This window comes from Triticum aestivum, chromosome 2B (assembly GCF_018294505.1).
Source record: "Triticum aestivum cultivar Chinese Spring chromosome 2B, IWGSC CS RefSeq v2.1, whole genome shotgun sequence".
In the NCBI taxonomy this organism is placed as follows: domain Eukaryota; kingdom Viridiplantae; phylum Streptophyta; class Magnoliopsida; order Poales; family Poaceae; genus Triticum; species Triticum aestivum.
Window position 1 is genome coordinate 28,860,314 of NC_057798.1, and position 25,741 is coordinate 28,886,054.

General features: G+C 42.8%; 2 protein-coding genes across 3 annotated transcripts; one reads left to right on the forward strand and one right to left on the reverse strand.

Moving 5' to 3' along the window:
* Positions 1-4,037: 4,037 nt before the first annotated feature.
* LOC123043263 (uncharacterized) lies at positions 4,038-6,685 on the reverse strand. 2 transcript variants are annotated; one of them, XM_044465672.1, is made up of 2 exons: positions 5,330-6,685; positions 4,038-4,340 (listed from the first exon to the last, which is right to left on the reverse strand). In XM_044465672.1, exon 1 carries the CDS (start codon positions 6,626-6,628, stop codon positions 5,345-5,347), a length of 1,284 nt encoding a protein of 427 aa, XP_044321607.1. In that variant the 5' UTR covers positions 6,629-6,685; the 3' UTR covers positions 4,038-4,340; positions 5,330-5,344. The 2 variants fall into 2 exon arrangements, with proteins under 2 accessions (XP_044321607.1, XP_044321608.1); XM_044465673.1 differs by having other exon boundaries at positions 4,038-4,346.
* A 3,637-nt stretch (positions 6,686-10,322) lies between these two features.
* On the forward strand, positions 10,323-10,777 carry LOC123040131 (basic blue protein-like). Its single transcript, XM_044463060.1, has 2 exons — positions 10,323-10,491; positions 10,569-10,777. The coding sequence occupies exons 1-2, from the start codon at positions 10,323-10,325 to the stop codon at positions 10,775-10,777; spliced, it is 378 nt and encodes a 125-aa protein (XP_044318995.1).
* The last annotated feature ends 14,964 nt before the right edge of the window (positions 10,778-25,741 follow it).

Below are 25,741 nucleotides of genomic sequence, written 5' to 3' on the forward strand. Positions count from 1 at the left end.
TCATTATTGCATAATGACCCGGTCCTTGGGGGCTACACTAGTTGAAGTTTTCATGAGCATAAAACAATTACAAGTCCCAGGTTGCTGCAAGCATGACAACCCGACATTTGGGGGCAACATGTGTGGAATATTCAGTTTATATGATTGAGATGAATAAACCGGATTTCTTCAAGGTTGCAACATTTATTGGAGCAAGTCTTAAACCATCACTTTGTTCTGCTCAAGACTTGGGGGCTACAGGTAATATGGATATAAGGGAGAAAAATCTTCAAATTATCAGTTTTGAGCAAATCAGGAGGATCAATTACATAAACCGGTGTCAACAACAATTATGACCCGGCATCGTCTGTTTTATAATCCGACAGTTTTTGGTAATGATAAACCGACAAGTTTTACATCTTCAAGCCAGCTGAATATGAGATGAGTATTTGAAGACCAAAATTATTTAACCCGACGCCTTGGAAGCCGACTCAAGTAGATTATTCTTCACAATATTTTTCTGTGAGAAACCAACATCAGAAAATTGAGTATGAAGCTAGCTTATTTGACCCGGGTTTTCTACATGAAGGAAATGACAATTGGAATTAAGGATAATCAGGTCCTGTCTCAGGAGAATATTTAACCCGGAGCACAAGGAATTAAGGATGATCAGGTGCCGGCGTACAAGAATTTTTAACCCGGAGCACAACCTGTCAAATTGTTCTTGAGTTATTTTGCAGGGTTAGTTTAACATGGATAAATCCAGATTAAACTGGGGGCTAATGTCGGGGATATACCCCGCGGTATGACCCGGCCGGATATATGACCCGGCCGGACTTGATGTTTCATTGGTAACCGCCAGAGGATTGGCGACTCACGTGTCCGACGGCTCACTGGTGTGACGACTCATGAGCCTGAAGACTCATGGGTGACCCGGCGGGTGCTTCAGACGGACGACAAGGCCCAAGGACCAATATGCCGGTTCATATAAAGGTGGGCCGGCTTAAGAGGAAAGGGATGACGAATATTTCCTTTACGAGGAAGCAAGACCCGGACTTGTAGTCAACTTGTAAGAAAAGATAGACTAGTCCTAGTCCTACTAGGACTCCACATGTAACCCACCCCTCTAACTTATATAAGGAGGGGCAGGGCTCCCCAAAGAGGGAGAGAAAACAAGAAACAACAATCTCTAGGGCTAGACACAATGAGCCGGCTTACCGGCGACTCCCTCATGAGCATAATGAGACCTAGCCACAAACAGCATGTAGGGTTATTACTGGATGATGTTTCCCGGTGCCTGAAGCTGTCTAAACCCTTGTCTTGCGTGTTGATCCGCCCTGCGTCTCTCGTCCTGCTCAACCCCTCTCAAGCTACCACATAGATGTGTTGGCCTCGCGACTAAGTCCTGACACTAAGGACATCTGACGTGACAATTCCACGACAGGATCAATGGAGCAAACATGTTAAGCAACATCAACAAAATCGAGCAAAGCTGAGTGAACTTGATATTTACCTAAAAGATGATGTTTGCCCGCAAGAAGATGGCTTCGACATACTATGTTGGTGGTCCAATAATGCACACAAGTAACCCCATAGTATCTTGGATATCAAAGGATGTATTGGTTGAACCTGCATCTACTGTAGCATCAGGGTCAACCTTCTCCACTAGAGGAAGAATACTCAGTGACTATAGGACCAAAATGATATGAACCATTGCAGATGCATTAATCTATCTACAAGAATGCGACCTCGCGGTAACAAACTCTCTTTTTAGTGATATTTAGTATTCTTTGGTGTTATGATGATAAAACTTTAACAATTTATTTTCTCTCATTCCAGGAACTAATCATGTGGACACGATAATAAACGATGTTATTTATGGAACACGCACCGATATTGATGGTCATTAATTGCAGCATTAGGTAAGTCTAATCTTGAAGTACATATGTTCATGTACTCATGTCTAGATTTCTGTTTTGTGAGCTGGATTCATAAAAAATTATGTGTCTTGTTAGATCTCCTTTGAAAGTTTTCTCTAGCTTATTAAAGTGGGGATGGATTGGGAAATAAGATAAATGCATGTTCTGTAATCAAGTGATAATGATGAGCACCTTATCGTTGGTTGTGCACTTGCTAGATTTATCTGTGGGATTGCAGAATGCTCAACTTGAAACAGATAGTATGCCCAGTAGTTTGCAGAGTAAGATATGTGGGTTATGAGTTTTTATGCTAAAGCTGGGAAATTTGCAGTTGTTCTTCAGTCCAATTTATACCATGAATATTTGTCAATTTACTATGCAAAGTGAATATGCTACAGAACAGTAACTTGAATGCACTGTCAATTTACTACTTAGTGTGCAAGGTCAATTTATACCATGCCTTTTTTTTCTTCTCCCATTTTAGGCCATGAATGTTGATTTCAGAGAAGTCGGGAAATCACTACTATTTTTTGTTTTAAATTTCAGATACTGGAAACCACTGCTCCTTGGCAAATGCAATTGCTACAAGATTCACCCTGGTTCAAGTAAGGATAAGGCAACCAGAAACCAAGCACCAGCCTGGTTCTCCTACGAGTTTCGAAGATTAATGTGTCAATAGCAATATCTCATAGATGTGTTGTCTGCTGCCTGATGTGAATTCTGTAGATTTTTATTCTTCTATGCCTTATATTCACAGCCTACTTTATAGCTGATGTGTAGCGTTGATTGATACACACATATAGTGCTGATTATCTGAATTTTCCTCTGAGATCCAGGCGATGTGTAGTGTTGATTGATACACACATGTAGCTGGCCGGTAATGCGGGATGCCGCACTGCCCGGCCCTAATTATACCGGTGTGTGGCGGCCACCCGCAAACTCCCACATTAGCCGCACTGTCCCGCTTAGTTCTGTGACGGACACCCGCATCCCGCCCCGCTTGAAACCTGAGAGATGCGGCAAAAATATCACTAAAAAAATGCGGAAAAATGAACAACCAGTTCCATATTGGCTATCTGTCTGTATATCAAAATATAAGACGTTTTTTAAGCTTAGATTGAGCCTAAAACGTCTCTGGCCCATCAAGGCACCAAATACAAGTATGGCAAGTCACCAAAAAAAGAGCTAGTAGGTGGGAAAATATCCGGATTTCAGTTAAGCACTTGATACAAGCTAAATCATGCTATTACCTGGGCATATGCAGCAGGAACAACCGAACTTGAAGAAACTCCAAAAAAATTAGAATCTTCTGCAATACAAGTCACAGTAAATAGTATGTATGCCAGGGAATTATTGTTAGAAGCACGGACGCATTTTTATAATTCCATTTTACTGAAATTTTACACTTACAAGATTCCTTGATGTCTATTCCAGCAATGCATCAATCAACTGCTTAAAAAAGGGCAACCTGATGCATGTAGCTCCCGCTTGCGCAGGGTCCAGGGAAGGGTCCGACCACTTTGGGTCTATAGTACGCAGTCTTTCCCTACATTTCTGTACGAGGCTGTTTCCAGGACTTGAACCCATGACCTCATGGTCACAAGGCAGCAGCTTTACCACTGCGCCAAGGCTCCCCTTCAATCAACTGCTTAAACTAAGTGAAAATTGTAACAAGTCAGAGCTCGCAACTAAGCCACCGGAAGTATAACAAGTCACAAGAAATTTGCTGTCGCCAGTTAGCAGATCTTGTTAGCAAAATGGGATTCTTGCTAAAAGCACAGACACATCTTCAAATATTGAATTCATTCAAAGGTTTCTCTCAACAAATGAACAACACAACAGTCCTGGTTTCTCTCAACAGATGAACAACACAAATTGGTTGATGAGGCCTAGCAGCCAATGCAACTTAGCAGTGTTCCACAGAAAGTATGCAGCAGATGAAAAATCCAAACCTCCATAAAACTCATTAACTCCAGCATCAGGCCAATAATTTCAACGTATCCGAATATCACATATTCATAGGTGAGAATTCCCTCGAAATTTCACATCTCTGCGAGTGAAATCATTATTCCCCTGAACTCGTCTGTGTACCTATTTTGAAATCTTTGCAAAAAAAAAATGTTGTATTTGAAAACAACATATTGAAGCTTGAACTCACTTTATAACTGAATGTTCTGAAAGCCCTAAAAAAACCTGAACGTTCTGAAATGACAGTAGATTACACGATTCATGATATTTGGCAAAGCAGCAGGCTCACTATATCATTCTAATCATTAACCACTCACTATATACGTGAGACAATCTGGCAATAGATTATTTCTACAAACCAATCAAATCAACTGCATTATTTGATTCCCAACTTTCCATGGTCAGTCAACATAAATGCGTTCGACACCGAGCACGACAACCTTGCAGCTTACACGCAAATCTCCCCTGCTGCTGCTGTTGCTGTCACAAAGGCAGTGTGTTAGTCTACATCAAAACGGCATGTTAATCTTGTGCAAATTCTACCCTTTGGTGCAATGCTTTAAGATGCAACTTGTGCTATTCTACTCTTCCAAGAAAACAATTGAAAAACGCAACAACTTTCTTGCAATAAGGTGATTTTATACTCTGAAGAAACAGGAACATAGTTGACACTTGACATTTTCAAATTCAGTTTTCTTGCAACAAGGTGATCTCTTACACGACAATTTTAAGAACTGGACATAAAGTGCAGGTAATATAGAGCAAAACAGTACCGCCGAGCTACACCAGATGAAGAAAGAATGCAAATAACTATTTTTCAAAACTGGTCGATGTTCAGTCAAGCAAGGGTGCAACTGCCTAACATTGTGAACTGAAATACAACTATATTTCTTTACAGAAGTAGTAGCAAGTAACTACATCACCATTAAAGTTAGGTCGGGAACATACTAAAATATAATTAAGCACTTAAAAGCTGATTTATATTATTAGCTGTGCCGCAACAAAGAACAAAGGTTGAAATAAAATAAAATTTGCAACCTAAAAGACAAAGAGATTGTACAGTAAAAAGAACAAGTTTATGAAGGGATCCTTGTTAGAATCACAGATGCATGTCCGAAAATTCATTTCATTCAGAGTTTATTATGATTACTTCCCAGAACTAGCAGTCTTGTGTTTTTCTCTCTGTAAATAAAAAACACAAACACAAACGGTAGACACAAATTAAGCAATGGGACTTAGCAGCAAAGATACCATAGCAGTATTCCATAGAAACTTACAACAGATGAAATCCAATCTACAACAAGATTCATTATCTCCAGATTTGTAGCAATAGTTTTAAAGCATCTAAACGTTTGTATGAGCCTAACCACTACTTAAGATACAAAGGCACTATCCTCTGGATTTCAATGCCAACTAGATATTATTTTGCATCAACAAAGTAATTAATAATTGTAAACTCATACCCACAACTGCAGATTTTAGTGAGAACCTTCAACTTCATGCCCAGTGGCCCCATCATCACCAATCAAACAAGGAGGCCAGGCCATAATATACGGATAGGCATAGTCATCAAATGTCCCATTGATCAGTAACTCAATCTCCGTGGTCCCCAATGAATGGTAGAATAACCAGCTGCGTTGTGTGCCAGCAGGGGTTATGCATGTCAAGTACAAGTACACGCATCCAGACCTAGCTTGCACAACTCTGAGTTTGCCCTCCGATTCCCCACTCGTCCGGTCAATCTCTGCGCTCAATGAGAGTATGAGCTGCGGCACCCAAATCCCAATTCCATCACCGTCCACACCACGGATCCAAGCATGGAGGTAAAAATCATCAGATGCATATAGCATGCAGAGCTCTCCATCCTTAGTGTCCCCAACGATGAAATCCGCCTGTCCGTAATCAATTACCCGCGAGGGTAGATCCAGAGAGGAGAAATCCATGGTGGCTGTGTTTATCTTAATCACACTTCTTCCCTCATAGAAAGGGCAGTAAACGGAGCCATCCACCAGCGTGTTAGCACCGTACATTAGGCCATACTCACGGCCGATTTCCGCCCATGGGTGGATGACCCAATCCCTCGTCCCCGACGAGAAGACGGCGGCGCGAACCCTAGACACGTCGGCGCAGACGCAGACCACGCCGAACGACCTAGGGTTCTCCTCGGAAGACAGCAATAGGAAGCTAAGGAAGGCGAATTCGCTGGTACCCCCGTCCACGACGTCGTCGGGCACCGGGATGGTGTCCACCTCCCAGGTCATGGGGTTCACCGCGGCCACGGCCCGGAAGGTGTTCCACAAGAGGATGTAGCCGTGGCGGCAGTCCGTGACGGTCCAGCCCCTGGGCGCGACGTCGCCCAGCGGGAGGGAGGTGAGGAAGAAGTCGCCGCGGCGGAGGGCGGCGATGACGTCCGGATCTGAGCGGCGCAAGGGGGCGAAGGAGGGGGCGGTGCTGTCGTCGACCTCGAGGAAGATCCCGAGGGGGGGCGCCGGGTGGAGGGCGCGGAAGAGGCGGCGGAAGGGCCGGGAGGAGCGGACGGCGCCGAGCCAGGAGCGGCAGGTGAGCGCGGCGCGGACGAGGGCTGGCAGGCTGGGCAGCCGGAGGAAGATCTCCAGGAGCTGGTCTTGGCCCAGCGAGGATATGGTTGTGGTTCCGTCGCCGGCGGTGGCGAGGGTGGTGGTGGTGGTGGTGGCCGTGGAGGGGATCGACGGAGGTTTGGCTGCTGGCGCAGCCGCCGCCGGCGGCGGCAGCTCGCTGCTCATTGCTGGAGAGTGGACTCGATGGAGATTCTGGATCCCTGGCCTTTTTTTTCTTAGCAAAATCTGGATCAGTACGAATGGACTAAACCCATCTTAGGCTTCATGGTTTGGGCCCATGTACGCAGTAGTCCAAGTAGCCCATGCTTTACAATTCTCTCTCGAAAAAAAAGCCCATGATTTAGAATTAGACACAGTAAAAAAAATTGTTATCTAAAAAAAACAGTAATTTTTTTGGGGGAGCTCTATAGGACGCTCTATGCACGAGATCACTAGTTCAAGGTTACCCTACATTTCACCTTCTCTGATGCTGACACGTGACACATTGCATGTGCGCCACTTGTGCAACCATGGAGTTTTCCTTTTTTTTTTTCAAAATGGTGTATCTCTTGAACCGTGCATCCAAGTAACAAACGTTTTCATTGTTGAATTTCTCGCCTCGAGATCTTCAAAAATAGATACCATGTTAATAGATTCCGACGAACTTCTTTGGCGGGAAAAAATCGGGAACAAAAACCAGAATTTTAAAAATAAAAAATGATAAAAACCAAACAAAAAACCCCCAAAAATCCAAAAAAAGAAACTAACAAAAGAAATCCGAAAGCACGGTCATGCTTTTTCACCTTTTTTAGGAAGTACAACCGTGGAAGCATAGCTGAGCTTCTCTTATGGAAGCATAGGGTATACTTCTTGCAACAACACAATTGTACTTCTTGTCTAATCATAAATGTGTTTCTCGTGGAAAAATAGGTTGTGCTTCTCACGGAAATACATCTGCGCCTTTCCATTATCGGAAGCACGGATGTGATTCTCATGGAAGGACAAACTATGTTTTCCCTTTTCAGGAAGCATAATTGTGTTTCTCGCAGAGAAAGCGCTGCCTAACAAAATAAATAGATAAAATTTAAAAATTCACCAAAACCTAGAAAATCCAGTCAAAAATCAAAAGCAAAAAAATGAACCCCCCCCCCCCAAAAAAAATAAAACCTAGCAGAAACGCGAACAATGCATCTGAGCCTCTGTTCGACTTGTGGAGTCAGGCAGAGGGTCTTTGTTGATTTTTGAAAGGCAAACCACACGTTGGCTCGACCGCGGGGCGAGAAGACGACGTGATCTGTCGAGTTTGGACACTCGAAGAGGAAGGCGAAGCCCGCCATGCGGGATGACCTCAGTTATTCCTAACTAACTCACCATTGTTGCAACCGCAAAAACAGTGAGACCCTAACATGTTAATCTTCAACCAATGAGTTGTCACAATAATCAAAATAAGCCGAGAGAGAGTCGGCCCTAACTCAAGGATGTCATTTTCCCTTGCTCAAAACTTTGCAAGCATCTAAAATATTTGCTCATAATCAATGCCACTAAAGTTTCAGATATTTTTCCCTATTTATTTTAATTTTATTGTTCATCATGGCCGTGCAACAAACGTGAATGCAGTCACTACTTTTCCATGTTATAGGTTCATGACTTCCTATATAGCATGTGGTGGCTAGATGATACCATGTTATATTATGTGTAGTTTTACTTAGTTGTGAACTAATGGTTAGATTATGTGTAGTTTTACTTAGTTGTGAACTAATGGTCAGATTATGTGTAGTTTTACTTAGTTGTGAACTAACCGTCAGGCTGTGCATGCTTTACCTTCACTCTTAGACATCATCATGTCACTTGCACCCTTATTTTGGACACAATGTAATAGCAGCTGCTCACATACATGCACATACAATTATCCCTAGGAATGCACGAGCACATCGGAGATACCGAGTCGGCACAACATCTTGAGATTGACACTGCATCACAAGAGGTGTCGTAGTCGAAGGGGACATCTTCTACCACTAAAAAACATCATCCTAAAGCCTGAAAAAATTTGAAAAAAATGCGAGCACTTGCGCTAAGTCTAGGACTTGAATCATGGTGGACTGGTTCAACTACAAGGAACCTAACCGTCTAAACTACACTCAGTTCGCACTTGCACATGCACCTTAGAACCATAAGTCAGATGATGATCTATAAAGCAGTTCTTCTTGATTAGCACTGCTACATGATGACATGGTATACATGTTTTTTAACACAGTACAGACGCAGACGCTCATACATACACACATATATTTACGCCTATGAATGCACGCATGAACATCCTACCCCTATGGCATCCCCGGGAGACTAAGCCGACACATCATCTTGAGATTGACGAATTCATCACAAACACCTTCATTGTCGATGTGAACGTCTCCTCCCACTGAACGCACATCACCGAAGGCCTGAAATAAATTCAGGAAAATGCAAGTACCAATGTCATGTCTAGGACTTGAACTCTGGTGGGTTGAGGATACCACTGCCATCATAACCGTTCAATGGTTTGTGATATGGTAGACATGTTGAATGCTCTTTGTTAAGTGAATCCATTTTTTTTGTTCCTTACAAGTGCTCAATTGGTTGACGGTAAAACTATGCGGCATATTTCACCATTAAGGAGAGGGAGAATCATATAATAATCTCGGATATAAAATGATCTATATTTTTATTTACAAATATTCCAAATTAACCTAGTCTTGATTGCTTGGAGGTGCTCACCACATACACCCTGTGGTCCAAATTAACCTAGTCTAATATTCTTATATGAACTCAACACGTTAAAATGTTTCAACTCGTGAAAATTCATTCAAACTCCATTTATTGGAATTTTATGTCAATGTCATCTGATTTGACTAGACTATTGCAAATCATGGTCTCTGATCATCCTTTAGCATGTATGTTTTAAATGTCGACCTTAGCGACCTCTTTGTATTAATAACAAGATGATGTCCCGCGCAATGCTGCGGGAACCTTGTAAAAATATGTATGGATAAGTGGTAGAAGACTAAAATTAATACAAAAACAAATATAAAAGTGTCTTACATGAGTTATAATCCCGCGAAAAAAGTCATGCGTGAGGTGTATGCTTTACATGAAGAGACAAATGGAAAAAGTAATTTAGGACTACATGCATGATTTGATGATGTGGCGCTGTTGCATGGAGAGGAAAACTAGATAGTGGGTCGTTGCTATTTAAGAAGGACGAGACTTGTCTGCTCCCTCCGCGTGTGCCCATCCGTGCTCCCGTGTACGTGGCTTGATTTGATTGGAACAAAATAAGGCCCGGCCCCACGCCCTTAAAATCAGGGGGGAGATGATTATATTAGAAAGAGAAAAGGAAAAAAGACAGCCGTAGGATGAAGTGGGAGCACAGATGGAAGCATGGGGAGGGAGCAGGCAAGCTGGATCCATTTAAGAATAGAGGGTATATCTGCATTCCAAATTTTGGTTACTACAAATATATCATTAAATACTACTAGTATAAATAAATATTTGATATACAATTATAACGCATCTAAAAAATATTCACTATATCTTGAAGACGGAAAATAAATGCATCCTCATCCATTTGCATTAACAGGATTTGATAGTCTACAAATTAATGTTGCACATAGGATTCGTCTCATATAAAGGAATATTATAATTACCACTTATTTGAGTATACATTAAGAATTGCCTTATTAGGAACAATATTCATAAAATACCACTAGCTGACTAAGCCTATATGTAATCTTGTACTAGTATTTTACCGAACGCAAGCCATCAATTGAGGAATCAACCACTGTTCCATTTTGTTGTTCTTGTGATCTGCGGTAGCGAGAACAAGTCGAGGGAAACACCATTCATGGCACGAGGAACCATGGTACCCACCCTTCTGGTGCTGCTTCTGGCTATTTTCTGCGCGATCACCGTCGTCCACAGCAAGGAATGGAACGTCGGTCGCCAGGACGGATGGTTCTTCAGCATCTCCAATTGGGGGGACGACAAGCCAATCAAGGTCGGCGATGTGCTTGGTGAGAACTCTAAATCAAGTGATTAGCTATTTTTCAATTCTGATATGTAATCTTGTGTTTATAACTAATGCATGCAGTGTTCAAGTACAAGGCAATTGCGCACAACGTGGTGCAGGTCTCAGAAGAAGACTACAACGCATGCACGGTCTCTCGCCCGTCGCCGGCCTACCGCTCCGGCAATGACCACATTAAGGTCACCAGCAGTGGCAGATTCTTCTTCATATGTTATGTGAAAACTCCTTTACACTGTGAGAGTGGCATGAAGATAGCCATCACTGTCCAATAGATAGACATAATCCCTCTTATGATACGTACATATGCGTGTCTTTGTAGCAAGTCTTTAAGGTGCGATCTCATGACAGAATGATGGCAGAAGAAATAAATCGATGCTTGGCTCAAGTCTGATTCAACATGTTTCTTTCAAGACTGATTCATTATGTATTCATGACACCTTGCTACAGCAACATCTATTGTTTAGTTTTGAGGGGACCAATATCTGTTCGGAAGAGCCAGTGGAAGCATATCACCAGTGGAAGTATACGACTAGTTGGTTTTCACTTTATGTGAAAACGTCGATGAATTTAAGTAATTTCAGTGGACACTGAAGTATTTACCTTTTGAACAATATTTTAGCAATTTCAGTAATACACAGCAATTCAGATGATTTTAAAGTACTTTTCAAAGTTTTCAAATATTATGTTGAATTTCAGGTGAATGTTTCGGCCCTCTGGGCAAAATGCAAACTAAAAACACCAAAACTCACTGTGTTTCTGGGATTTCGGTTGTGGATGTAATATTTCTAAAAATGGAAGTAAAAAAACACTAGATTCAAGTTTCTTTCATTCTACTGACAATACCTTGTGTTAGAATAATCCGAAGCCACCGTCGATCCGTCAAGGACAAGCAGTCACACAGGCACTAGCAATGACACCGAGATTTGTTAACGAGGTTCACCAACATGGCTACATCCCCGGGACATGACTACAGGCACACCTCCCCATGTATCAAATCATATGATACAATCTGCAATAAGACTCCAAGGACACGAGAGAGCGCTCCGACCGCCGCGCCACGGCCGGTCCGGTCATCCCTGCCACGGGCGCCGGATTGTCCCTCTCGTGATCTTTGTCTTAGCCTATAACTATTGTCTAGTCTATTTGGCTACCCGTGATGGCTATATATAATATTAGTCCCGAATTACACATGTCCGACTCAAACACCTAACGTACCGCTAATTACAAATCCAACAGTAGCACAACCTATACAGTGAATACTCCACACATTATTTTAACACCTTTAACATTAAGGACACATGTGAACTAGCTCCTTTACGGTGGTGGCTATTCGAATTGATCTCGGTCAACCAAACGAAGAGAAAGAGCTCCCACGTACTCTATCCCAAATTACATGTTGTAGAAATGGATGTATCTAGAATTAAAAATACCTATAGATACACCCATTTCTACGACAAGTAATTCAGGACAGAGGGAGTATATGCCCTGATAGGGGGCATCAAACACAGTTATGAAACTTGGTCCTGTCTTCCTAGCACCTACTGGTATACAAGGAAAGGATCCCCTTCGAGTGAGTTAACGATTTCACTCTAACAATCAATCCCTTTTTGGACGGGACTCTGACAACCAATCCTAATTAGGTGCGGAGGGAGAGGAAGTCTGAGTACTATCGTCGGCCATCACAAGGACAACGTTGGTGGCATTCTGCAGTGCTACGCACCCTACTGCCACCCCTTCCCTGACAAACATGACAATGTCAGAGGTTCACGGGTACCGCCATTGGCTCACCACGCGTGCATCGATCAGGCACTAGACTGTGCCTTCCAACTGTAACAAGGACAAAATGCTTTCGGCAAGTTTTCATATGGTTATTCTTGCTCAAGATAGGTATTGATGTTAAAGACCTAGAGCATGATTGATTTCACTTGGCCACCAAAAAATGGTAAGTCTTGGAGTTTCCAGTGTTTGGCATGTCAATATGCATGTTGTCTACAAGTATCCAAGGGGAACTAGCAAGAGTATTGCAATGGACACTATTGAGGAGGACGAACCCCCCCTCCATAGACACGTCTCTTGTCGCAAGGGAAATTGTTCCTACGCCGCAAGGCTGCTCCTCCACCTCTAGTTCTCCAGCAAAGCTTAGTTTTGGACAGCGAAGCTCTGCTCGATTGGTGCTTCCATATGCATGAATACCTATAGATGCACCGCACATTCGGTGCTCAATCTACAGATCGATTCAAGGGAAAAATTCCCGTGGTTCGGAGGTATAACCTAGCTACGGTAATCTGCATCAACATGCTTCTCTAATGGTGAATATATTGATATTGATTTGGTATCGTTTACCTTCAAATTTTTCTATATAATATGTTTGGTCAAACTTACAAAGCGTTGACTTTTTGACTCGAGTAATTTTTACGTAAGCTCTAATGACACAGATCAATTCATGAAGTTTGAGTGGAGCAATCGAATATCCAATTTGTTAGTGGCACGAACCGATTTTTCATCCAGAAACCGCACAAGGGAATGTCTATTACCATCATGGGTTGGAAGGCGTTGTTAGAGGGAATAGAGAAGAAGATTGGTGGAATCGATGTTTATTGCTTGAGCCTTGTGAGCATATATATAAAAGTACAATGATCAACTTGGGGTACAATACAAGGTAGGGTAAGATCCTACCCTATCTATATTTCCTAATAATCATAATACTTAACATCCCCCCGCAGTCATAACGGTAGCAGTGCAGACGGTGAGACTGGAGAAGAATCTGAAGGTAAGCCGACGGACACCCCCATAGTCGTAACGGTCGATGCATCCGAAAGTAGTGGCTGGAGAGGAAACCGACAAGTTTGCTCAAGCAAGGCGATTGCCCTTTGTGCCAATATCGAGATAACCGAGAGCGTAAGGTGGTGTAGCCGTGCGAATAACGCCGTGGTCGATATCGAGTCAGGTGGCCGGTATCAAGGTAGTCGCCACGGAGTCAAAATCGGTGCTCATTTTTTTTTAAAAAAAATCCCCAAACCCTAGAAGAGGAGCGGACTCAAGTACGGGCACGAATCCATGCCGAAACACTCGTCGCTCATCTCTCTATCGTTTGAAGGCACGAATCCATGCCGAAACACTCGTCGCTCACCTCTCCATCGTTTCAAGGCATCATGTACTGAACAATCCGTGCCCTTAAAAGGTGCACACCAAACGGTGAGACGGTGACCTATTGTGCTGCACTGCACGATTAGCAACTAAAACAAATGTACTGAACAATCCTTTTTTTTAGGGATGCACTGGACAATCTTTGATTGGTTTGTTTATAAAGAAGGAAGCAGCGGTGTTTATTATCAAACCAAAAAACGAAAAAAAAACGAGGCTGGTGCGTTCTGGTCCGGTCCCGGACTCCCTCCCTATTTCGGACCAAATCCATCATAGCTCGGCTCCATATATGTCTACCGAGGGGTGCTTGTACCGCTGCACGTGTAGAGACTCTCGCAGCATCCGCTACCTGTTCGCGAGCGATGAACCAATCGGGGAAGTCCATGTCGCCGACGACGTCAATCCCGCCGTGGTCTGAACTTCCCCAGGAGCTCCTAGGCCTCATCATCGACTGCCTCCCTGGCTCCTCCGGCGACCGCGGTCTGCTGTCCGCGGCGTGGTCTAAGGTTCGGCGGCTTCTTCTCTCCATGGCCCCTCCCCACGCCCACTTCCGGGAAGCGTGTCGTCCTTCTCGGAACTCGGCCTCGGCCGACTGCGCTCGGTTCCGGGCGGTGTGCCGTTCATGGAGAACGGCGCTACGCGAGCACATGCGGTTCCGGCGCCTCGGCAGGTGCCCTGGATCGTACTGTCGGACGGCTACTTGCTGACGCCCGACGGCACCGATCTCTTGTATCGGCTGCCCTCTTTGCCCGAGGATGCGACGTGCATCGGCTCCACGGATGAATGGCTCGCCATCGACCGCATCGGCGCTGGGAACCAGCATAGTTACTCCATGCACAATCCTTTCTCCGGCACGACGGTGCCGCTCCACGAGCTGCAGAATATCATCCGCGAGCGTTCCAAGTTTTTCAAGATCCACAAGGTGCTCATGCGGTCGACCCCTGACGACGTCGTCGCCGTCCTGACCAACAACTGGAACTACCCGCTCATCTTAATCCGGCCGGGAAAAGGGGTGTGGACACCCAAGCCACGAACGCCTCCCTATGTGTACATCATCGACATTGCCTTTCTCGGAGATGAACTTTATGGCATCACCCAGGCCTATGACCTTGTCTCCCTCGATATCGCCTTCTATAGCAATGGAATACCCAGTATTGCTGGCATTGATCGTGTCATCATGCATATAGAGGATTATGATTTTCATTTTCATGTGTGGGATGACGGTGAAGAAGACGGCGAGTATGAGCGCAAGATGGCCACGAATGCTGAGGCGAGTGAAGACGACGATGACAGGCGTGCCGTGTATGAACTAAGGAAGAACACTGGAGATAGCATGATTTTGGAGGCTGCACATTGGTGGGACGATGAGGAGGTGCCCCACGAACCCAAGGATCTCGTCACCGTAAGCTGGCACCTCGTGGAGTCGTGTGGAAAGCTAATCATGGTTTTGCGGCAATTGCAAATACCTGAATACACCATGAAGTTCACTCGCAAGGTGGATGTATTGGAAGCGAAGGTCAGTGCAGACGGGTGGTTGCCAGTTACTAATGGGCTCGATGGCCAGGCACTTTTTATCAGCAGGCGCTTTTGCAAATCTGTTCCTGCTCATGGGGAGATAGAAGCGGATGTTATCTATTTTGTCGACACGGGCGATATGTTCAACATGAGATCTCAAACCATGGGTCCACCAACGAGGTACATTGATCATCATTCCTCGACTTGGATATTTTTCTCAGAGCTGGTGGTTTAAGAATTATTTACATCACAATATAACATTTTTTTAGGAAAGGCCATCATGGCTAGCTTTATTGAATTAAACAGGGATTACATCGTTCAGCAGTTTTGAGACTAACAAGCCAGAAGGCTCGTTCGTCCAACTACTAGTAATCTTATTACAATAAGAATAGTTAGCTAGCACATGTACCGCTTCGTTACATTCACGATAACAATGTTTAAAGACGACCTTCCCAATAGAAGAGGAAATATCCACACATTCCGTGAATATTGCCGAATTTGCATCCCACCATGTTATGTGTCCCACACACGCATCAACGACAATCGTAGAGTCCGATTCCGCTTCCACCCGCGGCATACCTAAGGAATTAGCAAGCGCCAGTCCATCTTGCATTGCCATTGCCTCCACATTAACCACATCTGCTGCATATGAAATGAATTTGCATTGTGCAGCTAGAAAATTTCCTTTAGCATCCCGAATCACTGCCGCTGTTGCCCCTTCTCCAACATCAGGATGGAATGAGGCATCAACGTTGAGCTTGACATACTTTGGGTCCGGTTTTTTCCATCGTTGTACTACGACCGCACTCTTACAATTAGCAACATGATAATTATTAGCAATTGCCAGAACAGACATTGGCCACCTCACGGGACTAGGAGGAGTCCCATCATGCATGTGTTGTCTTCGGATCCACCAAAGATACCAACCACCCACTGCTATGATTTGTTTAACATCCAGATTCGGTTTAATGAGAGCTGGACTATCTGGTGCAAGAAGGATATGTTCCAAAATGACCGATCCAGACCGGTCTACTCTCCTTGCCTCGTCCACTCTGTCCAGAACACCCAGCCGACTCCATAAATCCCTTGCATGAGTGCACTCAAACAGTAGATGCCGCACATCCTCTGCATCCCGATGACAAATTGGGCATGCTCCCATCGAACCCACGTGCCGGTTACAGAGTATGGATTTTAGAGGCATAATTCCATATAGCGCGCGCCAGCGGAAAATTTGTATTTTCCGTGGGATGTTCAGCTTCCACCATGCACTCCACACCGCCGGAGAAGTGGACCCACTCGGCCTCTCCATCACATTTGCATTTCCCTGAAAAGTTTGAGTCCATTGCACCCGGTATGCTGATCTGACTGAGAATATACCCTTCCGGTCAGGATGCCAAGCGATAAAATCATCAAAAGTGTCATAGCTCAATGGAATCTGAAGTATTCTCCTTGTATCAACAGGGTTAAAGATAGATCTAATCAAATCTTCATCCCATGTGTTTGTATTAGGATCGATGAGTTCATGATATAACATTAGATGTAAAGGCAGCATGATGTGCCGGGTCTGGGGACATGTAAATTGTTTTTTCTTACTCTAGATCTTCTAGGCTATCAGAAACTCGCTCATTTTACCTTTCACAAAAAAAAACTCGCTCATCTATACCTACTTACTAATAAAGCAAGGTGCCTTTCGTCAATTTTTTCATCCGTTCACTGCCAAAAGTATTTTTTTTTCTCATTCCAAGGTGGTACTAAGTTCTTATGCGTCCATCTGCTAAAAAACGGCTTTTTTAGAATTTCGTACCTGGGATGTGTGCTTTGGCCCAGCGAAGCCAGCCACTTAGATTTCTGCCCACGTAGCTGCGAAAGTTCTATTTTTCACACAGGGCGACAAATAGTCGCAGCTTTGTACAGGACAACCAATAATGGGCTGGCCAGTTTTCTTTGTTTCTGTATTTTACTTCTATTTTTATTCTTCTTCCCCTATCTCTTTTTTCTTCACCAGCGAGATCGTTGGTCCCCTCTCTCTCCGTCTGCTGCTCCGGCGGCGGGAGGGAGGGGGGATCCCGTTCCTCCGCTCTGTAGTTAGGTTTTGGTTTTGTATGTCGTGGTGCGTCGTTGGGGTGGTGGGTGCGGCGTCCGGACGAATAAATCTGCCCCAACTCCACTCCCACACCGGAGGTGTCCTTCATGGCTGCATCTCGGAGTTGATGGCATCGTGTGTTTATTGATCCTTCAGATCGACCAAGTTAGGGTTCATGGATGGTGTCGACGAGGCGGTGGTGGCGACTCCATCAGGTGTGTCTCTCCTTCTGCTCTGTCCCCGTAGCTGTGGCGTTGTCTCCGACGTCATGGTGGAGCAGAGAGGTTTTGTCGTCCGGGAGTACGCGCAGATGGCGGCCTGCGCAGTTGACAGCTGGAAGATGGTGCATCCTGTGCTGGGTGTGTGGTTGGAGGCTGACAGCTCTGGTTTTCTCCTCCGACGTTGTAGTCGTGTGGGGATGTCAGATCTGGAGTTCGATAATGTATCCGGGGACACGTTGCCCCGGTCTGGTTCTTTCAACGGCAATGGTTTTGTTTTTGGCAAACTACTTTGGAGGTCCGTAAAGCTGCAGATCAGCGATGGAGCCGCGTTGAGCTCGGGTGAAGAGGTGATTTGTCTTCTCTCTCTTGGTGGTCGCTTCGGTGACGCCGAAGGAGAGGAACAGGCGCTGGTTTTTTGTGTAGGATTATCCTATCCTTTCAATACTGTAATGTCGGTGATTATGTGTCTTGTAACCGGATCTTTATTTTATGAATGAGAAACATATTACCTCACAAAAAAAATTATTCTTCTTACACAATTTATTCTATAAATTCAAAATTCTCAAAAAACGTCCAAAATTCCAAAATTTTGTTGTTATTTTGAAAAATATTCAGAACTTATAAAAGTTTCCCATTTTTTCAAAAACTTCTATTACTTTTCAAAATTGTTTGAGATTTCTAAAAAGAAAATGGAATTTTAAAAAATGCTCCAAATTCGAAAAATATTATTATTTTAGTGAATTTTTCACAATTCAAAATAATGTTAAAAGGTACACATTTTCCAAAATCTTATGAATTTTCAACACATGTTCCCGTGCTCAAAAAAGTGCACAAATTCCAATAATGTTCATGTTTTTATAAAAAAAACTGGCGTTTACAAAAAATGTTTGTGAATTTTAAAAGACTTTCATGTTTCAAATTTTGTTCCGTTTTTCTACAGTTCAAAATAATGTTAAAAGATACACATTTTCGAAAAATGTTATGAATATTCAACACATGTTGATGTGCTAAAAAACAAATTCAAATAATGTTTATGCTTTTATAAAAAAGTTGGTCTTTTCAAACAATGTTTGTGAATTTTAAAAGATTGTTCTGTTTCAAATTTTGTTCACGTTTTTTTTGAAAATGTATATAATTTTCAAAAAAATGTTCAGGATTTAAAAAATGGTTAATGTTTCCTAATTCAGAAACTCTATACCTTAAAATCTTCTCGATTGAAAGGAAAAGTAGATTGAATAATTCATGGGCCTTCTCTGGTGTACGATGACGTAATAAAACTCTTAAATGCCCTCGATCAATGATGGAAAAGTAGAGGATTGATTACTTCACACCTGGCGAAACCGAGAAGCTAAATGTTCCTTTTTCACATGCACGCAGAGTTTTGCTTGCACATATAATTCTCACTAATTTTTAAATGCATGCTATTTTTTCTCCCGTTACAACGCACGGGCATATGTGCTAGTTTTAAAAAAAACCCAGAAAAGTAGGACAGTTTTCAGACAAGTACATTTAACTAGTTTTCACATATTCCCTTATTTTTTTAGTTTTATCATATATTTTAAAAAAAGTTTTATCTCTACTCCTAAAGGGGACTTGGTAGCTTCCCCTCCATATTTTTTCCTCACCTCCCACCACCGTCTATTTTGTCTGTTTTTTCGCCACACCTCCCACTGGTTTTCTCCAGATCTTCTAGGCTATCACAAACTAATGAATCCGACCACGTTAATTTTAATATTTTGAGAAATAAATAGGACAATTCTTGGATAAGTACACTTTAATTAGTTTTAACATATTCCCTTCAAAATAGTTTTATCATATATTTCACAAAAAGCTTTATCATATATGGTTTCATATATGAGTATAGGAGAGAAGATGCACGGAGTATAAAAACAGCGAGTCAGTGCTGCCCCCTGACTTGAAAATCATGTTCTCGTGTTATGTCTTCTTGCTACAAGTTTTTCTGTGCAAAAATTTGGGTTTTCCAAATTTTGATCTATGATATGAATGTGAAAGTTCTTTGAAAGTTTGTTGTTTGGAATCATTGCATGATTTTCTTAAAAACTATGATATATGAACTCGGTGTGGAAAATGTTGTAAATTTTATGTTCATTGGAATTGTGTGATAATGCACCTCAAGTATAAGTTTTTTTCGCGTTGTTTTTCTTGGGGAAAGGTCATAGGTTCTGTGGGACTTCTTGGATCTAAACTAATAGGCGGTTCATCCATTTATGGGTGTGTACATGATCTTGTTTGTGACATTCAATTTAAGTCAATGGTTCTTATCCTGCTGGGACGATGAGGAGGTGCCTGATACGTCTCCAACATATCTACTTTTCCACACACTTTTTCCCTTGTTTTCGACTCTAACTTGCATGATTTGAATGAAACTAACCCGGACTGACGCTGTTTTCAGCAGAACTACCATGATGTTGTTTTATGTGTAGAAAAGAAAAGTTCTCGAAATGTCCTGGAAATCCACGGAGGCACTTTTTGGAATTAATAAGAATTTTGGCGAAAGAATTAATGCCAGGGGGCCCACAGCCTGTCCACGAGACAAGGGGACGCCCCCCCCCCCTAGGGCGCGGCCTCCTATCTCATGGGCCCCCTGGATCTCCACCGACCTCAACTCCAACTCCATATATTCCGTTTCAGGGAGAAAAAAATCAGGGAGAAAGTTTCATCGCGTTTTACGACACGGAGCCACCGCCAAGCCCTAATCTCTCTCGGGAGGGCTGATCTGGAGTCCGTTCGGGGCTCCGGAGAGGGGGATTCGTCGCCGTCGTCATCATCAACCATCCTCCATCACCAATTTCATGATGCTCACCGCCGTGCTTGAGTAATTCCATCGTAGGCTTGCTGGACGGTGATGGGTTGGATGAGATTTACCATGTAATCAAGTTAGTTTTGTTAGGGTTTGATCCCTAGTATCCACTATGTTTTGAGATTGATGTTGCTATGACTTTGCTATGCTTAATGCTTGTCACTAGGGCCCGAGTGCCATGGTTTTAGATCTGAACCTATTATGTTTTCATGAATATATGTGTGTTCTTGATCCTATCTTGCAAGTCTATAGTCACCTATTATGTGTTATGATCCGACAACCCCGAAGTGACAATAATTGGGATACTTCTCGGTGATGACCGTAGTTTGATGAGTTCATGTATTCACTATGTGTTAATGCTTTGTTCCGGTTCTCTATTAAAAGGAGGCCTTAATATCCCTTAGATTCCGCTAGGACCCCGCTGCAACGGGAGGGTAGGACAAAAGATGCCATACAAGTTATTTTCCATAAGCACGTATGACTATTTACGGAATACATGCCTACATTACATTGATGAATTGGAGCTAGTTCTATATCACCCTATGTTATAACTATTGCATGAGGAATCACATCCGGCATAATTATCCATCACTAATCCATTGCCTACGAGCTTTTCATATATTGTTCTTCGCTTATTTACTTTTCCGTTGCTACTGTTACAACTACTACAAAAACCCCAAAGAATTTATCTTTACTGATGCTACCGTTACCATTACTATCATACCACTTTTGCTACTAAACACTTTGCTGCAGATACTAAGTTATCCAGGTGTGGTTGAATTTACAACTCAACTGCTAATACTCAAGAATATTCTTTGGCTCCCCTTGTGTCGAATCAATAAATTTGGGTTGAATACTCTACCCTCGAAAGCTGTTGCGATCCCCTATACTTGTGGGTTATCAAGACTAATTTCTGCCGCCGTTGCTGGGGAGCATAGCTCTATTCTCTGAGTCACTTGGGCTTTATATCTGTTGATCACTATGAAGAACTTGAAAGACGCTAAGACCAAGATTTTGCCCTCAACTACGAGGGGAGGTAAGGAACCGCCATCTAGCTCTGCACTAGATTCTCCTTCCGTTATTAGTAGGCTTGCGGCACCTAAACCTGCTACTGCTATGAATTCTGATATGTCGCAAGTTATTGATGATGCCACTTCTGCTATGCATGATGAAACTACTTCTGTGCGTGATACTACTTTGCCATTAGGTGAATTTCTTGATGAACAACTTGCTAGAGTTAGGGGAAATGAAAATATTGAAGAACCTATTATTGATGATAGTGATGATGAACGTTCCCCCAATGATTATGTATTACCTGTTGTTCCTAAGGGTTATGTTATTGATGAAGAAGCTGCTATGGAAATTCTTGCTTGCAATGATAAATCTGATCTTAAGAAATTATTAGCTAAATGGAAGCAGCAGTCTCTTAATGCTAGAATGAAACCCGATCCTACTTTTGCTACTTCACCTATATGTGTTACTGATAAGGATTATGAATTCTCTATTGATCCTGATATTATTACTTTAGTTGAATCTGATCCTTTTTATGGCCTTGAATCTGAAACTGTTGTGGCACATCTTACCAAGTTGAATGATATTGCCACCCTATTTACTCATGATGAGAAGTCTCGCTATTTATATATCCTTAAGATATTTCCGTTCTCATTAAAGGGTGATGCTAAGACTTGGTATAATTCTCTTGCTCCTGGTTGTGTGCGTAGTCCCCAGGATATGATTTATTACTTCTCTGCTAAATATTTCCCTGCTCATAAGAAACAAGCTGCCTTGCGGGAAATATATAATTTTGTGCAAATTAAGGAAGAGAGTCTCCCACAAGCTTGGGGGAGGCTTCTCCGGTTACTTAATGCTTTGCCTGATCATCCTCTTAAGAAAAATGAAATACTTGATATCTTTTATAATGGGCTAACCGATGCTTCCAAGGACTACTTGGATAGTTGTGCTGGTTGTGTTTTCAGGGAAAGAACAGCCGACGAAGCTGAAATATTACTGAATAATATGTTGACTAATGAAAATAATTGGACTCTTCCTGAGCCAGTTCCTGAACGAATTGAGCCAACTCCTGAGCCTATTCCTAAACCCACTCCGAAGAAGAGAGGTGTTTTATTTCTCAGTCCTGAAGATATGCAAGAGGCAAAGAAATCAATGAAAGAAAAAGGCATTAAAGCTGAAGATGTTAAGAATTTACCACCTATTGAAGAAATACATGGTCTTAATTTACCGCCTGAAGAACCATATTGTCTTGATAACCCGACACAGGTAGTAAAGGTAAATTCTCTCTATAGATATGATAAAGTTGAAATACCCTCTACTAAATTTCATAGCCCTTGCTTAGATGAATTTGATGACTTTATGGCTAGGCAAGAAAGTTTTAATGCTTATGTTGGTAGAGAGTTAAAGAATAATGCTTTCGAGATAGGACACGTAGGTGATAATCTGGCTAGAGTTAAAGATGAACTTCACCGCGGTTAGCAAATATGCTTCTATGGTTGCTACCCAAGATGTGCAAGTACTCAAGGCTCAAAATGATTTGCTTGATGAATTGAATAATAAAAATGACTTTGCCGTTAGCGTGGCTACTAGAACTGGTAGAATGACTCAGGAACCTTTGTATCCTGAAGGCCACCCTAAGAGAATCGAGCAAGATTCTCAGAGAAATAATTTAGAGGCACCTAGTTCTTCTAAAAAGAAGAAAAAGAAAAACGATAGAACATTGCATGCTTATAGTGAACCTACTGTAGACACACCTGAGAATCCCAATGATATTTCTATTTCTGATGCTGAAACACAATCAAGTGATGAACATGAACCTAGTGATAATGTTCATGTTTATGCTCAACCTAGCAAAGATAATAATGTAGAGATTGAAGCTGCTGTTGATCTTGATAACCCACAATCAAAGATTCAATGTTATGATAAGAGAGATTTTGTTGCTAGGAAGCACGGTAAAGAAAGAGAACCATGGGTTCAGAAACCCATGCCCTTTCCTCCTAAACCATCCAAGTCAAAGGATGATGAGGATTTTGAGCGCTTTGCTGAAATGATTAGACCTATTTTCTTACGTATGCGCTTAACTGATATGCTTAAAGTAAATCCCTATGCTAAGTATATGAAGGATATCATCACAAATAAAAGAAAGATACCGGAAGCTGAAATTTCCACCATGCTTGCTAATTACACTTTTAAGGGTGGAATACCAAAGAAACTTGGAGATCCGGGTGTCCCAACTATACCATGCTCCATTAAAAAATAGGGTTAATTATCCTTTTGCCCTCAGTGGTGTCCATGTGCTCAGTTTCGCCCTCAGATGCGAATTGTCCTCAGTTTTGCCCCTAGTCCGTGCGCACCGACTCGTTCCGTGAACTCTGTCGTCTCCGTCAGGTCAACCTTTTGACTCGGCCCTTACAGGTGGGACCAGGCGGCAGAAACGGCCAATTTTATTCAGACCGTTGCACGCGTGGCTTGTGGGACCCAGCAAAGAGCCGTTGAGCAGAGAGCCGTTGGCGGGTGTGCTATATAAGCGGGCGACAGCGGCGGTGACCACGGCGATAGAGAGCATGGCGGTGACCACGGCGAGAGAGAGAGCACGACGGCGGGAAGCTAGCTGTGGAGGGCGCGGCGGTGGGAAGCTAGCAGTGGAGGGCGCGGCGGCGTTGAGATCCCCTTCGGCTCCGAGCTCCATGTCTTCCTCAAGCTCCCGCGCCACCTCGCGGATGCAGAGCCGGGCGCGTGTGGACATGCCTGTCTTCGTCTGTCCGCAGTGCCGGGCGGGCGTTGATCGAAGGGTTTCTCAGACACCGAGGAACCAGAATCGTCCGTTCTACGTGTGCAGCGAGAATGGGGTAAGAATTGGGGAATTGCACCATTTTCATCGTCGGGATGTTTGAGCAATGGGTTGATCTGTTTAGTGTTCATGCAGGTGACATGCTTCTTTCTTTGGGTCGATGCTCTGGCCAAGACTCTGATGAATGAACTGCAAGAAGAGCATGAAGAATGGTTGCGCATGCTGCCACGAACGGCAGTGGCCACACCACGAGCTCCGGAAGAAGAGATGGATGGCGAAGCACGCACTGACAGAGAGCTAGCTATTGAGCTTAGGATGTTGAAGAAGAAGGTTAGGAAGCTTGAAGATCAAGCACTACCAATACCCATTTGCAAATACTTTTGGGCATTTGTAGGTATGGTAATCGCACTGGTTGTAATATTGAAAATGTATGGAAAGGCATGAATTATGAAGGAATTTGTAATTTTGAAATTGTTTGAGAAATTCACCTAGTTTAAATGTTGGTTAAAGTTGTTTAAATGTTGAAACAAAAAGAGAAGAAGTGACCAACATTTAAATATGTTGGAAAAAAGAGAAGAAATTAGGAATTCAGAAACTTTTGATCAATGAAATGCAGCTCTCTGCTCTGCCTTTCTGTCCGAAAAAAAGGTTGCTCTTGGGCCAAATTCAGAGCGTAGAGCCAAGTGCAGGCTAGACTAATGGGCCAACTGCATCCAATTAGGCCCATTCAGGGGTTTTCTTGCGTATTTTTTTGTTTTCTATTCTGATTTAATTTAGGCAGTAAATCATAATGCTGAAACTTTTTGTGGAAGCTAATTGAATTATTCCGGAGCCAAACAATTAAGGTTAGAAATTTTTTGGAGCTGTTAATTAATCCAATTCAAATACACCGTGATTTAAATCAAAGACCAAAATGTCATGGAAAATGTGCCTCAGCTCTGGTAGAGGTTTACGCCAGGTGCCAAAATAAATGAACATTTTTTAAGGGCATTACATTGAGGAAAACATAATATGTATAAAAAAATGAAGGGTGGAAAATGCACAAAAAATTGGTGCGGCTGGGGACTCGAACCCAGGACCGCGTGGGTTTGTGGTGTTTAGGGCTGCGCTGGTAACCGCTAGGACAGATGGCAAGACTTTGACATAGGTAGGGAAGGAAGGTATACATAGTGAGACTGTGAATTTTTTTTAAAAAATAGTGAGACCGTGAATGTTTGCACACGCGTGAGAGTGGTTTTCCTTTGTTTTGCACTTAAATTTTGGAGGGTTGCAAGGTTGAAAATGTATGTTGCACTACCACATGATTTTGGTCAGAGTGGCACTTGGTTTAGGGTTAGAGTGGCACTTGGTTTAGGATTTAAAGGGAATAAATTTACATGTTAGTTCATGACTTTTTGTTTGAATGAAACAGAGGGCTTCTCACCCCCTACGATTTTCATTAATGAAAACCACAAGTTCTTGAACTTCATGACTTGTTTAGGGAAGAAATGATAAGTTTGGGCACGGACATTTTTTAACACACATAATGAGATAGAACACACCGTACCATTACAATAACTTAGATAAGTTCACGGACAGTTCATGGACACATGACGAAACATGACACGACACGACATGACATAGAAAAGCAACAAAATAAAAAACCAAACA

Excerpts from the sequence above, each read along its gene's own strand:
- LOC123043263 (XM_044465672.1), bottom strand. The coding sequence starts at position 6,628 with ATGAGCAGCGAGCTGCCGCCGCCGGCGGCGGCTGCGCCAGCAGCCAAA.
- LOC123040131 (XM_044463060.1), top strand. The coding sequence starts at position 10,323 with ATGGCACGAGGAACCATGGTACCCACCCTTCTGGTGCTGCTTCTGGCT. Across the intron at positions 10,492-10,568 it reads CAAGGTCGGCGATGTGCTTG|TGTTCAAGTACAAGGCAATT; the intron begins GTGAGAACTCTA and ends TAATGCATGCAG.